Source organism: Neoarius graeffei, chromosome 6 (genome assembly GCF_027579695.1).
Source record: "Neoarius graeffei isolate fNeoGra1 chromosome 6, fNeoGra1.pri, whole genome shotgun sequence".
Lineage (NCBI taxonomy): Eukaryota > Metazoa > Chordata > Actinopteri > Siluriformes > Ariidae > Neoarius > Neoarius graeffei.
The window spans coordinates 8,480,411-8,495,420 of NC_083574.1; the positions used below are offsets into that span (position 1 = coordinate 8,480,411).

Genomic DNA, 15,010 nt, shown 5'->3' on the forward strand with positions numbered 1-15,010 from the left:
GGAAAATGTTATTTTGACCGATGACCTTGACCCCCACTAACTTTGAACCCCCAACCGCTATGGAGACTGTCCAAGCTACCCTATCATGCAGCATATGGTTGGAAGCAGAACTGAAAGATGCATATTTTGGTTTGAAGTCAAAATGACAATTTTCTTCAAATTCATCGCAAAAAAAAAAACCCAAACGATTTTCACCTTTCCAGTGACCTTGACCTGATTACCCCCAAAATTTAATCAAGTAATCTCAGGACCATTGCCCACCTACCCTGAAAATTTGAAGTCAACTGGTGTAACCGTCTAGACGCTAGATTGTTAACAGACACAAACAAACAAACAAACCGCACTGATTACAATACCTCGCCCCGTTGACTCCGTCGTGGGTGAGGTAATTGGAGTGAAATTGGTACATTTTGATTCCTTAGTTGATCTGATTATTTGTCAAAGGACACGTTTACCTCAAAAAAAAGGAAAAAGAATAGAAAAGGAGTGTCATGGAAAAAGATATGAGGATGGAAACAAACTTGCCATGTTACTAATTTTTTACACCCGAAACAGCCTTGAAATATACTTCAATCAAACAGGAAGGAAGTTATTGAGGGAAAAAAATTATTGCGGACATTTGACCTTGCTGTGACATTGACCCTGTTTGGATCAATTGCAAAACATCTCCTTGTTACAAATGATAACTCCATGGGAAAGCCATGGCCTAATGGTTAGAGAAGTAGCTTCGGGACCAAAAGGTTGAAGGTTCAATTCCCTGGACCAGCAGGAATGGCTGAAGTGCCCTTGAGCTGCTCTGGGTATGTTGTACGTCGCTCTGGATAAGAGCGTCTGCTCAACGTCTGTAATGTAACATATTCACATCCAGCCACTTGTATTTGAGTTATTGTGATATCAAGACACAAGAATGTCGTATGGACAACCAGGACATGCCTGCACCAGCCAGAAAATAAATGTCACGAATTAATAAAGAGCGCATTAGTTATAATGAAAATCTGTCAAGCATGGACAACAATTACAGCAATACTACAGTGTAAACAATTTAAAAACATTAAAGGGATCCTCCAGCAGACTGATTTTCAAACTTATTTTATGGAAAATTAGTCAAAGGTTTTGAAAATCAAACTTTCATTTTCGGAGAACAAATAGTGTTCAAGAAAAATGCCTTTTTTTTTTTTTTAGAATACCTGATGGGCTCCCTGCGGTGGTGACATACCAGTATGTGATGTCAGGTAGTGGTCGTTTGGAGCAACTCAGATGTTTATAGTTTCTGTTTACATTGTAGTTTTTCTAAGTATTTTACTAAATTTATCAGTTTTTAAACAAGTATGCCTCATTGTATAGCATATAAATGCCACGATGATGCTAAAAAGAAAGCACAAGCTGGAACTGGACTGCATTTCCACAGAGAAAATGCAAAGTGTGCTTGACCAGCTGGAACAGAGGGTCACCGACAGAAACTGGATCAGACATAAGACCTCGCTCTTCAAAATCTTTTTTTACATGATCTACAGCTGGTGCTGGGTAGATTAACAAAGAGAGTGTGTAGCATGGTTTAAAACCGAGCGACCACTACCTGACGTCAGGGCCGCTGACAGCTTTGGCTGGGCCCGGGACAAAATGCTCTGAATGGGCCCCCCCCCGAACGCCATTAAATGTATTCCGTTACGCCCCAAGCCTGCATGCGACAGCCCCCGCAATGCCTTCCTAAACTCGTGGATAGTGTACTATAATCACGCGATTGGGGTGCTCTTGAAGGAGCAGCGATGGACGGGGGATTTCGGGCAGGGCTGGGGGCGAACATATACTGTGCGTGCGTACTGTCCAGTGTGAAAAGCAGAGAACAACACACCGCTCGAGAAACGGCGGGATATGATTGCGGGCTAATGTGAATATTCTTAGCTTCAATCAGATATATGAAACACAATATTATTAAACCGTTGTGGTTATGAAATGATTCAGTGCCCTGTGCGTTTGATATGGTGTTCAGTGTGACTTGCTCTCCCCTCGTTTGTAACATGAATTGCGTGCCGCACGTGCCTTGGTTGGGGTTACTGTACGGGGCTGGAAAAAGTTGGCTGTCTTACCTGGCTCAGCTGCCCCACTGCCTTTGCTAGTACCTGCTGCATCATCCGAATCTTTTTTAAAATATTTATGCAGTGAGCCCCTGAGTCTCTTGGTTTCTTCCTCTCTTTCTCTTTTCTTTTCTGTGCTCCTGACTTGTGCATGTTGGCAAATGACACGCACGCTGATTGTCGAAGCGCTATGATCGAACGATGTCGTTTTTTTCCCCTTAATCAAAGAGTCAGACCAAACCATTTTTGCATTAGGGGTGGTAGGGGGTTCTTGACGCCTTTTTCAAAGACAATAAAGGCAAAAGATCTAGAAATCATTTATTGAATGCAAATATAGCACATTTCTCCCCCAAATCAACACATTTTGAAATAGGGCTGCACGATTATGGAAAAAATGATAATCACGATTATCTTGATTAAAACTGTAATCACGATTATTCTTGATGTTAGGGAAATCACTTAAATTTTATTTCACTATATTCAAACAAACAATATGAACAGCTTTCAGTGCAGAATGAAATTTAAAAGAGAAATTCTGATTTCCAAATGACAAATAAATGAAATTTATCCAGGAAATTACCAAAGGATGAAGGAACTGAAAACTCAATTGCAACAATTACATAGCATTATACTGAGGCCTACAAGTTTTTAGCTAGAAAGACCAGCCTATCAACATGCTCTGGCTTTAAACATGAGCGAAGGCAGGTCACAACATTGCCTCCAGTGCTAAATATGCTCAATCTGTTACCGACTCTCACGCTATCACCCCTTGAAGAAGATACCGCTGCACTGAAGCTCTGCGCACTTGGCTTGCTTGCTTATTTAGGCGGAGTAATGAAACCTTACATGTGTCGGTTCGCCCCCTAATGGTTTGGCGGAGTACTGGTCAAAAAGTGCTTGATCAGATATGCAGCAGAGCTCGCATTTTAAATGGAAATAAATCGCGATTTTCATTTAATTTAATCATGGCAGCCAAAATCGCGATTTTCGATTAAATTCGATTAATTGTGCAGCCCTATTTTGAAATGAAATAAAATAATCGCAGCTTCATGAGAGCCCAGTTCTGGGCCCTCCCCATTCCTGGGCCCGGGACAACGTACCCGTTTGTCCCCCCCTGTTGGCGGGCCTGCCTGACGTCATCGCATATGTCACTATCACAAGAAGCCCATCCGGTGTATTTTTTTTAATGCAATTTTCTTGACAACTATTTGGTCTCCAAAGATGACAGTTTGATTTTTAGCTCATCAGGCTGTAGGCCAGGCTGGATGAGCTTATGCGATCACGCGTCGTCTGTCCACAATTTACAAAAATCGCTACTCCTTCTATAGGATTGACCAGATTTCGATCAAACTCGTGTACAAATGTTCCCCAGGTGGGTGTGCATAAAAATTGTCAAAATGGTGGCTCTACCCATCATATTTACAATTTTATGGGCGTCTGAAAATTTTGGGTGACTCGTCACATTAAACACTTACTGTTCATAAACTGCTAGGACGTTTTCACTGAAACTCACCCAGAAGACTCTAAAGACGTATACCAACAAGAATTGGTCACCAGGTGGCACCATGTACCATAGACAAGGCAACACTGGAGTCATATGCAATTTCACAGAAATCACTACTCCTCCTGCAGGAGTGATCAGATTTTGATCAAACTCCTATGGAAATGTTCCCCAGGTTGGTGTGTATAAAAATTGTCAAGATGGTGGCGCCACCTGTTGTATTTAAAATTGTATGCGAGTTTGAAAATTTTGGGTGACTCATTACATTAAAAACTACTGTTCATAAACTGCTGGGACGTTTTCACTGAAACTCACCCAGAAGACTCTAAAGACATGTTCAAACAAGGAGTTGTTTACCAGGTGGCACCACCTGAATGGATGCAGCTCCACAGGGGTCATGTGCAATTTCACGAAAATCACTACTCCTCTTATAGGATTGATCGGATTTCAAACTCACACACAATAGTGGCCAGTATGAGCTCCAGCCTCATTGAGGCTGTTTTTGAAATCTATGATTAATTTTACATAAAATAAAGTTTGAAAAATCAATCCGCTGGAGGATCCCTTTAATTGTTTTTGTGTATATCCAGAATACATCGCACTCCTTCCTGCATCAGTGCAGTTTGAAACTCTGTCGGTTTAGCAGTTTTCATGGAAAAAAAAAGACAACTCAGCAACAGCTTTAAACAAATTTATATCACAGAGTTCTTGATTCTGATTGGTCAGAAGGTGTTGATTAACTTTCACACGATTAGATTAATGAGCTCGCTCAAATACATTTCATTCACATTTCTGTAGTAACAACATACACATACACAGCGACTTGAAGACGTGAGGAAACATCTGTGTTGTTTCTCTGTAGCAAGAAAACTTGAGAACGTGTTGTCTTAGTTCAAGAGAAAATGAGTCAATGACTTTTTATAGCTATTGTTATAACGTACGTGAAAACAGGAGCTAATGGTTATAGACTTTAACATTAAATGTAGCTAAAAACTGATAAAAAAAATATGATGCGTCGCTCATTAACCAAAGAAAATATTAAATCGTTGACAAATTGCTGTGTTATAAGAAGAATAAAACACTACAGGATGTGATGTTACAGGAAAATAATCAACTTCAAGGTAGAAATAGTAACTTCACCTGTTTCATCGTACCTTACTATTGCATCGAGTTTAATTTTTTACCTGGTGATTAAAAAAAGGGAAGGTCTGAAGGCCATCTAAAGGCTACTTGCAGAAACAGACTCCTTAATGATGTCAGTGTTTGTGTTCTTTATAATATGTACTAACACACGGATATGTGTAGTTCCTGCAGCGCCCTTTAAACCCGAAGGAGAGCGAGTGGGCTCGAATGGAATCCTCCTGTCGTGGAGGATGCCGCCTCCGTTCGACCCAAGCATTGAATCGTTCGTCATCAGATACAAGGAAATGTGTCCACATCCTGACCCCACCTTCACTGAGGTCACAAGGAACCTGTACATCCCAGAAACCCTGCTGAACACACTCTCACCAGGGGCCACGTATAATATTAAGGTATTATACTGAATTCAGTTTTCTTACCACTTTCACCATTTGTTCATTAGTATAGGTAATCGTATGGGGCCGAGTAAAATTAAGGATTAATTTCACGAGTGATTTCAAAGTTTTGAAAATTGCCAGAGTCGTGAATCAACGAGGGCAATTTCAAAACTTTGAAATCACGAGTGAAATTGATCCTTAATTTTATGAGGAACTGTACGATTACTTGTTTATAATATACAGGGCCAAATTCATACTTCAGAAGCCATTCAAGTTCCCAACATTTGTCATTCACGTTTTCTGAACCAATCAGGGCGCAAGACTATCTTGCACGTTTGAATCAGTTTCTAAAGCGTCTTTGATCATGACATGGCGACACGACACGAGGATTTTGAAAGTGGTTTACAAAATTTTATTGGAACTTCTTTACAAAAGCTGATTGCTAAATGCAAGAAAACTCTGTGCTTGATCTAAAAGGAATTACAAATACCATTCATCGTTATAAATTTAACCAAGTAACCAAGCAACGAACTAGCCAATAGCATTTCAGAAATACAGCCCTGTGTTAAGGAAAGAAGCCCTCCTTGATTGACTAATCAGAATTGAGTAATTTGGCCCTATGTATTATAAGTGAACGAGATCTACATCCAGGTTCATGCAAAACTGCTTTGTGATGATATCTAGTGGGAAAATATCTATTGTATATCAATACATTTGGATTGAATGGAACAGAACAAATCAACAAATCACACGCACATCACATATATAGATGACTTGCAACCACGTGATCAAAATGTGCTGTCATGAGCATCCGCCATGATGGTGGCAACTAGGACGGCAGCCGCTGAAAGTGTCTGTAACCAATGCTGAATTTTCTCAGTATTACCATGATTTGAATGCTAGCATGAAGATTTGATACAAAGAGAAGATAGATACAGTTTTGGTCAGAAGTTTACATACAGTGACATGAATATCATCTTGGATATGAATGTCATGGCAATATTTGGGCTTTCAGTAATTTCTTTGAACTGTTCTTTTGCTGTGGCAGAATGATTGTACAGCATACAGCTTTAAAAAAAACACCACTAGAATTTGGCGCACACGTTTTAATTTTCTTTTGGTTTTCTGAAATCAACACAGGGTCAAAATTATACATCCAGGGTCAAAAATGTACATACGCTCACTTAAATTATTAATTCAGAGGTGCTGAAACTTCCAAAATGTCTCTTATCTTGCCAAGGCCGAGGTCTCTTAACTTCCTGTTAGTGATCATGATTGACTACAGCTGGTAGCTTCTCTGTGGCTTCATAAAAAGGGTTTGTTTACAGCACTCATTGGATTGACCAACACACAGTAAAATGGGAAAGTCCAAGGAGCTCAGTGCAGATCTGAAAAAGAGGATCGCGTATATACACAACTCTGGAATGTCTCTTGGAGCCATTTCTAAACAACTGCAAATTCCAAGATCAGTTCAAACAATTGTATCCAAGTTATTGTGAGGTGTAGTCACTTTGCTTCAAGAAAGCCCAAACTGTCACCCTCAGCTGAAAGGAAATTGGTTTGGATGGTCAGGAGCAACCTGGGAACCACCATGGCACAGCCCTGCCATGAACTGGAAGCTGATGGATCACTGTCTACAGTTCAGATCACTATGGACTATGAGGCTGCTATCCAAGAAATAACCCCCTGCTCCAAAATTGACACCTTCAAGCTTAACTAAAGTTTGAAGCTGATCACAGATAAAGAAAAAGCCTTCTGGAGGAAAGCTGTATGGTCAGAAGAGACAGAAATTGAGTTGTTTGGCCACAATGACCACCATGTACAGAGGGACACTGTATCAGCTGCTGGTGGTAGTGGTAGGATCATCATGCTCTGGGGCTGTTTTGCTGCCAGTGGAACTGGTTCATTGCACAAAGTGGATGGAATAATGAAGAAGGAGGAGGATGACCTCAGAATTCTTAGAACGTGACAGTTGTGATAGAAAATGGACAGATTGGTTTGAGCTTTTTTGCCAGGAAGGAAGGATATAGTAACTCATAGCAACTCTTTACAACCGTGGTGAGCAGAAAAGCATCTCAGCATGCAACAGCAGGACACATTGGGTTCCATTCCTGTGAAGAACATGCATCTTAGAATCAAGAACAAGTTTCTATTAAAGTGCCCATTGAGTGTATAGCTGTGTCCGTGTTAAATATTAAAAATAGAAAAATTCCTAATTACATGAATATTTTTTCCCAGTTGGAAGGTAGGAATTGTAGTTCTCAGAATGACGGGAATGTGACATGCTCAGAAGGATGTGTTCAGAGTTGAGTAAAGTTCATAGTGAGGAGTTAATTTTAAAAAAATGGAGCACATCAATATTCACATATTCAAAACATTAATTCCGATATTCATCAGAATTCCCTTTCCTACACACAAGAACTATGGAAAAGTCATTTGATGCATTTAAATACATGATACTGAGGACTCCACTAATACTTTCACCACAAAATAATAAAATCAAAATAATTTCCTTGTTGAAGTACAAACTACAAACACAAATGTGATTCTGATTAAGGTGGCATGGTGGAGCAGTTATTAGCAATGTCACATCGCAGCAAGAAGGTTCTGGGTTCGAATCTCACATCTGACTGGGGCCTTTCTGCTACCCCTTTTCAGCCAACAGGGAATATGTTCCGTTCTGATTCGTGCACCAAATTTTGAACCATTCAGGGGTGGGTTTCCCAAAAGCCTCTTAATGCTAAGAGCATCTTACATAACTAGGAGAGAGAGGGTTCATTGTGATGCTCGTGCTTCCATTTAACGATGATCTTTGTGCTATGATGCTTTTGGGAAACTCGGGCCAGAGAATTTAGACCAAAATGAAATTGGTTTGGAAGCTGAAAAGTTTGTTCATAGCTAGTTTTTCCAACACGAACTGTGATGACATCAGTGGGCATGTCATTAGTTTGGAACAGTTTGGAAGCAGAACGCAACAACGGAGAACACAATGGAAAAGGATACATCTAGAGAAAAAAAATGGACCAAAAACAAATATCTGCAGTAACAGAACAAAAGCTTGTAGGTAATCAATGTAATCCGCCATCTTGCTCCTACTGTGACACATCATGACACATCCTTGATTTAAAACAGTTTCACTCAAAACTGGTGAAAATGCGGGCTGGTTCACTAACTGGCATTAAGGTTCAAAGAATCCTGAACGGAACTGGTTCAAGAACCCATTCCCTGCTGGTTGAAAAGGAGTAAGAGTGGATTTTGCATGTTGCCCGTGTGGGTTTCCTCCTGATGCTCTGGTTTCCTCCCACAATCCAAAGACATGGGTTAGATCAAGTGCCTACTCTAAACTGCCCGGAGGTTTGAATGTGAGTGTGAACAGCTGTCTGTTTCTCTGTAGCTCTCTGTGTTAGTTCTGTGATAGATTGGAGATCTTTCCGAAAATGAGCTGTATAGATGATTGATGGATGGATAGATAGATAGATAAATACTGATTAAAATATTCAGATTGGCCCTTTCGATAAAATCTACTTGTATTTACAATCGACAAGTCAAAGTCCTTCCAGTGCCAGGACCTGGTCTTCCTAGGCAGTCTCCCGTCCCAGCACTAACCAGGCGCATTGGGTGGCACAGATCTCCATTTCTATAGCCCTCGGCCTCTCACCTATTATACAGCTAGGGTTACAGTGGAGGAAGGGTCCTCTGGTAACCGTGAGAGTTTGACTCCCTACTCGCATCTGTATTGTAGTGTGCCGTGCCAGATGGCAGGAGGTACCATTTTTATGATGGGCTTTGGTCTGACTCAACCGCAAGTAGAACTCACGATCTCCTGGTCAAGAGGTGGACACACTAATCACTAGGCCAGCTCATGGTGCACAAATCAATGAACAATAAATAATTAATATACAAACATTTTGATATAGCTGATGATCTCACTGAAATCCTGACAAAACTGCACTTTCTTCAGAACCTTTCTGACAATTTTATATGACGGAGAAATAATGGATATACTGTACAATTATAACATAAAATAAGAAATTACCAGTACTATGACCCTAAAGGGTTAATCTTCACACTTAATGGTGGCACGGTGGTGTAGCAGTCACTGTCGCCTCACATCAAGAAGGTTCTGTGTGGAGTTTGCATGTTCTCCCATGTGTCTGTGTGGGCTTCCTCTGGGTACTCTGGTTTCCTCCCACAGTCTGAAGACATGCATATTTGGTAAAATACCCAGCCACTGGGGTTACACAAGCCAGTGTAGACTTGGTGCTGGTCCCAAGCCTGGATAGACCGGTGAGGGTTGTGTCAGGAAGGGCATCTGGTTTAAAAACCTACACCAAATCAAATATGTGGATCATAAATTGGGACGGATGAGCCGCTGTGGTGATCCCTAACAGGAACAGCCAAAAGAAGAAACTTCTTAAAAACAGTCAATGCTGTTTTTAATCCCAAACAATCTTATGTCACTGCTAATCTGAGCGCTAAGATTTTTTCATCTCATCTCATTATCTCTAGCCGCTTTATCCTGTTCTACAGGGTTGCAGGCAAGCTGGAGTCTATCTCAGCTGACTACGGGCGAAAGGCGGGGTACACCCTGGACAAGTCGCCAGGTCATCACAGGGCTGACACATAGACACAGACAACCATTCACACTCACATTCACACCTACAGTCAATTTAGAGCCACCAGTTAACCTAACCTGCATGTCTTTGGACTGTGGGGGAAACCGGAGCACCCGGAGGAAACCCACGCGGACACGGGGAGAACATGGAAACTCCGCACAGAAAGGCCCTCGCCGGCCACGGGGCTCGAACCCGGACCTTCTTGCTGTGAGGTGACAGCACTAACCACTACACCACCGTGCCGCCCCCAGGAAATCCTATCGAGATTTAAAAAAAAATCTCTTTAATCTCTTTACAGAGAGACCTGGCCAAGATAGAAGCCGTACAAACTCACAAAAATCCACAGATACAAGATAATCTGCAAAATCCACAACCTATTTGAACTCAATGGCCTCTCAAGGAAAACTACAAGTCTCATTCCCCTTGCTGTTAAATTTATCAAAAAGATATAAATATATCCAATTTTAGATCTAAATTTAACATTAGACAGAATTTAACATTCATTCTGGAATAACTGTTTATTCTATCCACATTCACTGGATATGAGCAATCGTGCACTCTGATTGGCTACTCTACTACTAGGCTATCAGCTCATATAGATCAATATTCACATATTCAAACATTAACTCCGATATTCATCAGAATTCCCTTTCCTGAAATGCATGGTTTGGTCAGCGTTAGTACACACAAGAACTATGGAAAGTCATTTGATGCATTTAAATACATGATACTGAAGACCACACAAGTATTTTCACCACAAAATAAAGTCAAATCAAAATTATTTCCTTGTTGAAGTACAAACTACAAACACAAATGTGATTCTGATTAAGGTGGCACGGTAGAGGAGTTATTACCGCTGTCACTTCACAGCAAGAAGGTTCTGGGTTTGAATCTCACAGCTGACTGGGGCCTTTCTGTTACTCCTTTTCGACCAACAGAGAACGGGTTCTGTTCTGATTCACACACCAAATTTTTAACTAAATTTAATATTATATAAAATGTAACATTTGTTCTGGAATAACTGTGCTTATTCTATCCACATTCACTGGATATAAGCAATCGTGTCCTCTGATTGGCTACTCTACTACTAGGCTACTACTAAAACATCTTCCTGTTTTAAAACAACATCAGAGTGCAAAAGCAGATACTACTTCTAGACTTTCTGTAAAGCTAGCTCTTCTGAATGTTAGATCACTTTTAAACAAGTCATTTTTAATTAATGATCTTATTTGCAAACACAATCTTGATTTTTTGCTTCTAACTGAAACCTGGCTGGATCAAGCAAATAGTGCTTCCACCCTTATTGAAGTAGCTCCCCCAAATTTTAATTTTTTGAATGTTACCCGACAAGGGAAAGGTGGAGGGATCGCAAATATATTCAAAGTCTCCTTTCAATGTAAACAATCCTCACTTGGTGATTTTATGTCCTTTGAACACTTATGTGCACTTGTTACATGCTCTCCTAACATATTATTATTAACTATTTATAGGCCTCCGAGACATTCAGCCAAAGTCTTTCTTGAAGAGTTTGGTGAACTGTTATCAGTCATTTGCTTAGAGTTTGATTGTCTTATTATATCTGGGGATTTTAACTTGCATGTAGATAATACTGATAACATTTATGCCAAAGAACTACTTGCAATTATTGACAACTTCAACCTAGTACAACATGTACAGGGGCCGACCCACTCTCGTGGTCATACTCTTGACCTCATCATCACAAAGGGTCTTACTGTTTCTAATACTGTTGTTGACCTGGCCTTATCCGATCATTTCTGTTTTCTTTGATGTTTCTATGTCTCCTCACATTCAGAATAGCTCAACGACTATAGGTAGGAGAGTCATAAAAGACAACACATGTGCTCTCTTTGAGCAAGCTCTCTCTCAGAAATCAACCAAAATGTCAGACTCTGTAGATGATTTACTGGAATTTTTTAATTTAAATATGACCCAAATTATGGATGATATTGCTCCATTCAAAATCAAAAGAGTCAATGATAAGCAGAAAGTACCATGGAAGCAGTACCCGGCTGTTAAACTGCTAAAGAGAGAATGTAGAAAGACTGAAAGAAAATGGCGGAAATCTAAACTTCACATTCATTATCAAATCCATAAGGAGATGCTTTGTAATTATAATTATGAAATTCGTAAAGCAAGACAGTCTTTCTTCTCCAACATCATCAGCAGGAATATGAACAATGCCCGTGTGCTATTTTCAACAGTAGAGAAGCTAACTAATCCCCCACCACAATTAGCACCTGAACTTCTCTCAGTTAATAAATGCAATGAGTTTGCATCCTTTTTCAAAGGTAAAATTGATAAAATACGGCAGAATATTCCTCATAATATATCTCAGTTGCAAAAAATTGAAAAACTGCAATCACCAATGACACAGATAGATAACTTCAACACAATGTCAGAATTTTGTTTAATTGATTATGAGACTCTTGAAAAAACTGTACAAAATCTCAGTTCTTCAACATCTGAATTGGACATTCTGCCCACCAACTTTTTTAAGTCTGTTCTTCATCTTATAATTACAGATGTGCTTCAAATTATAAATACATCCCTGGAGACTGGCGTTGTTCCTGTGTCCCTAAAAAAAGCTGTTGTAAAGCCCCTTCTTAAAAAAATAATCTGGATCCTTCAGTATTAAATAACTACAGGCCAATATCAAATTTACCATTCATTGGGAAAATCCTTGAAAAAATTGTCTTCAATCAATTAACTGCCTTCTTGATAGCAAACAGCCGTTTTGATAATTTTCAGTCAGGATTTTGTGCCAATCATAGCACTGAAACAGCGCTGATTAAAGTTATAAATGACATACGTCTTAATACTGATGCAGGCAAAACATTGGTCCTGGTATTACTGGACCTCAGTGCAGCTTTTGATACTATTGATCACAACATACTGCTATATCGACTTGAACACTGGGTTGGATTGACTGGTAAAGTTATCAATTGGTTAAATTCATACTTAAAAGATAGAAGCTTCTCTGTTACCCTGGGAAATTGTTCCTCAACGTCAATGTCCTTGACCTGTGGTGTCCCCCAGGGGTCGATTCTTGGACCATTACTTTTCAACCTTTATATGCTCCCACTTGGGCAAATTATCAATAAAAATTCAATTTTGTATCACTGCTATGCAGATGACACCCAAATTTATTTTGCTCTATCACCTAATGATTATGCCCCCCTTGAATGTCTCTACCAGTGTATCGATCAAATCAATAGCTGGATGTCACAAAATTTTCTTCAGCTGAACACAGATAAAACAGAAGTAATTCTATTTGGAAAAAAAGATGAAAGACTCAAGATTACCACTATTCTTGACACAAAAGGGATGAAAACTAAAGAAATGGTTAAAAATCTTGGTGTTTTCATTGACAGCGAGCTAAACTTTGACAGTCACATGAAAGCAATCACTAAAACGGCATTTTATCACCTAAAAAACATTTCCAAACTAAGAGGACTTATGTTAAAAAATGATCTGGAAAAACTAATACATGCCTTCATCTCTAGTAGGGTTGATTACTGCAATGGCCTTTTCACAGGCCTGCCAAAAAAGACCATCGAACGACTTCAGCTGGTTCAAAATGCAGCGGCGAGGGTTCTCACACGAACAAAAAGAACAGAGCACATTACTCCAATTCTAAGGTCCCTTCACTGGCTTCCAGTAAGCTACAGAATTGACTTTAAAGCATTGCTGCTGGTGTACAAATCTCTAAATGGTACAGGGCCCAATTACCTCTCTGATATGTTGCAGCGGCCTAACCCAATCAGATCTACCAGATCAAAACAGAAAAATTTACTATTAAAACCAGTTGTTAAAACAAAGTATGGTGAAGCAGCTTTTAGCTACTATGCAGTACAGCTATGGAACCAACTGCCAGAGGACATTAAAAATCCTCCTGCTGTTGGAAGTTTTAAATCTAGGTTAAAGACCAAGCTGTTTTCAGATGCTTTCTGTTAAATAATTAATATTGTCTTCTTTTTTTTTTTTAATAATTTTTACTTTCTCTGCATGTTTTAAATTTACTTTAATTTTAACTTTATTCTATTTTATTCTTTATTCTATTCTGCTGGTTTCTTGTTTTTTTCCTCCTCCTATTTCTACTTCATTTTATTATTTTATTTCTACTATTGTTTAATTCTTATTATTTTCTATTAATTCTTTTAATTCTTTTAATTAATTGTTTTAGAATAAAAATAAAATTATTTTATGTAATTTTATTTCTCTATTATTTACTGTTTTTGTTTTTACTTCTGTAAAGCACATTGAACTGCCATTGTGTATGAAATGTGCTATATAAATAAACTTGCCTTGTCTTGCCTTGCCTAGGCTATCAGCTCATATACCGTCAGTAGGAAAAAAAAATGGCGGCGCGTGTTGCTGAACCAACCGAGGATGAAATAAAAACTCTACTTGAAAACAAACCCCCCCAAAATAAAAAAAGCAACAAAATATGGAACGAAAGTATTTCATGATAAGAACATTTTTATTTTTCAAGAATTATTATTATTATTGCATTTTTCACAAATTGCTAATTTGTTGACATTCTAAGTGGAAATTAATTTTGTCAGACGTTTTGTATATTATTTATCGTCGGCTATCAGCTCATGTACGATTCAATTTCGTGGAATAACTTAAATAGATGAGGACAGGACAAAAGGACCAATATTATTCTGGCTTGTTCATGTTGACAATATTTTTTAATAAACGTAGTTCACAAAAATATAAACGATTTAGATCATTTAAACTACAACCCCGATTCCAAAAAAGTTGTGACAAAGTACAAATTGTAAATAAAAACGGAATGCAATAATTTACAAATCTCAAAAACTGATATTGCATTCACAATAGAACATAGACAACATATCAAATGTCGAAAGTGAGACATTTTTAAATTTCATGCCAAATATTGGCTCATTTGAAATTTAATGACAGCAACACATCTCAAAAAAGTTGGGACAGGGGCAATAAGAGGCTGGAAAAGTTAAAGGTACAAAAAAGGAACAGATGGAGGACCAAATTGCAACTCATTAGGTCAATTGGCAATAGGTCATTAACATGACTGGGTATAAAAAGAGCATCTTGGAGTGGCAGCAGCTCTCAAAAGTAAAGATGGGAAGAGGATCACCAATCCCCCTAATTCTGCGCCGACAAATAGTGGAGCAATATCAGAAAGGAGTTCGACAGTGTAAAATTGCAAAGAGTTTGAACATATCATCATCTACAGTGCATAATATCATCAAAAGATTCAGAGAATCTGGAAGAATCTCTGTGCGCAAGGGTCAA

The 15,010-nt window shown here is 39.0% G+C and overlaps 1 protein-coding gene across 1 annotated transcript in view; it reads left to right on the top strand.

Moving 5' to 3' along the window:
* The window catches only part of ptprq (protein tyrosine phosphatase receptor type Q), a 197,318-nt gene that overhangs the window by 69,644 nt on the left and 112,664 nt on the right, over positions 1–15,010 (top strand). The window contains exon 20 of the mRNA XM_060923263.1: positions 4,882–5,108. Coding sequence (XP_060779246.1) covers positions 4,882–5,108 — 227 coding nt within the window. The remainder of the gene's footprint in view (positions 1–4,881; positions 5,109–15,010) is intronic.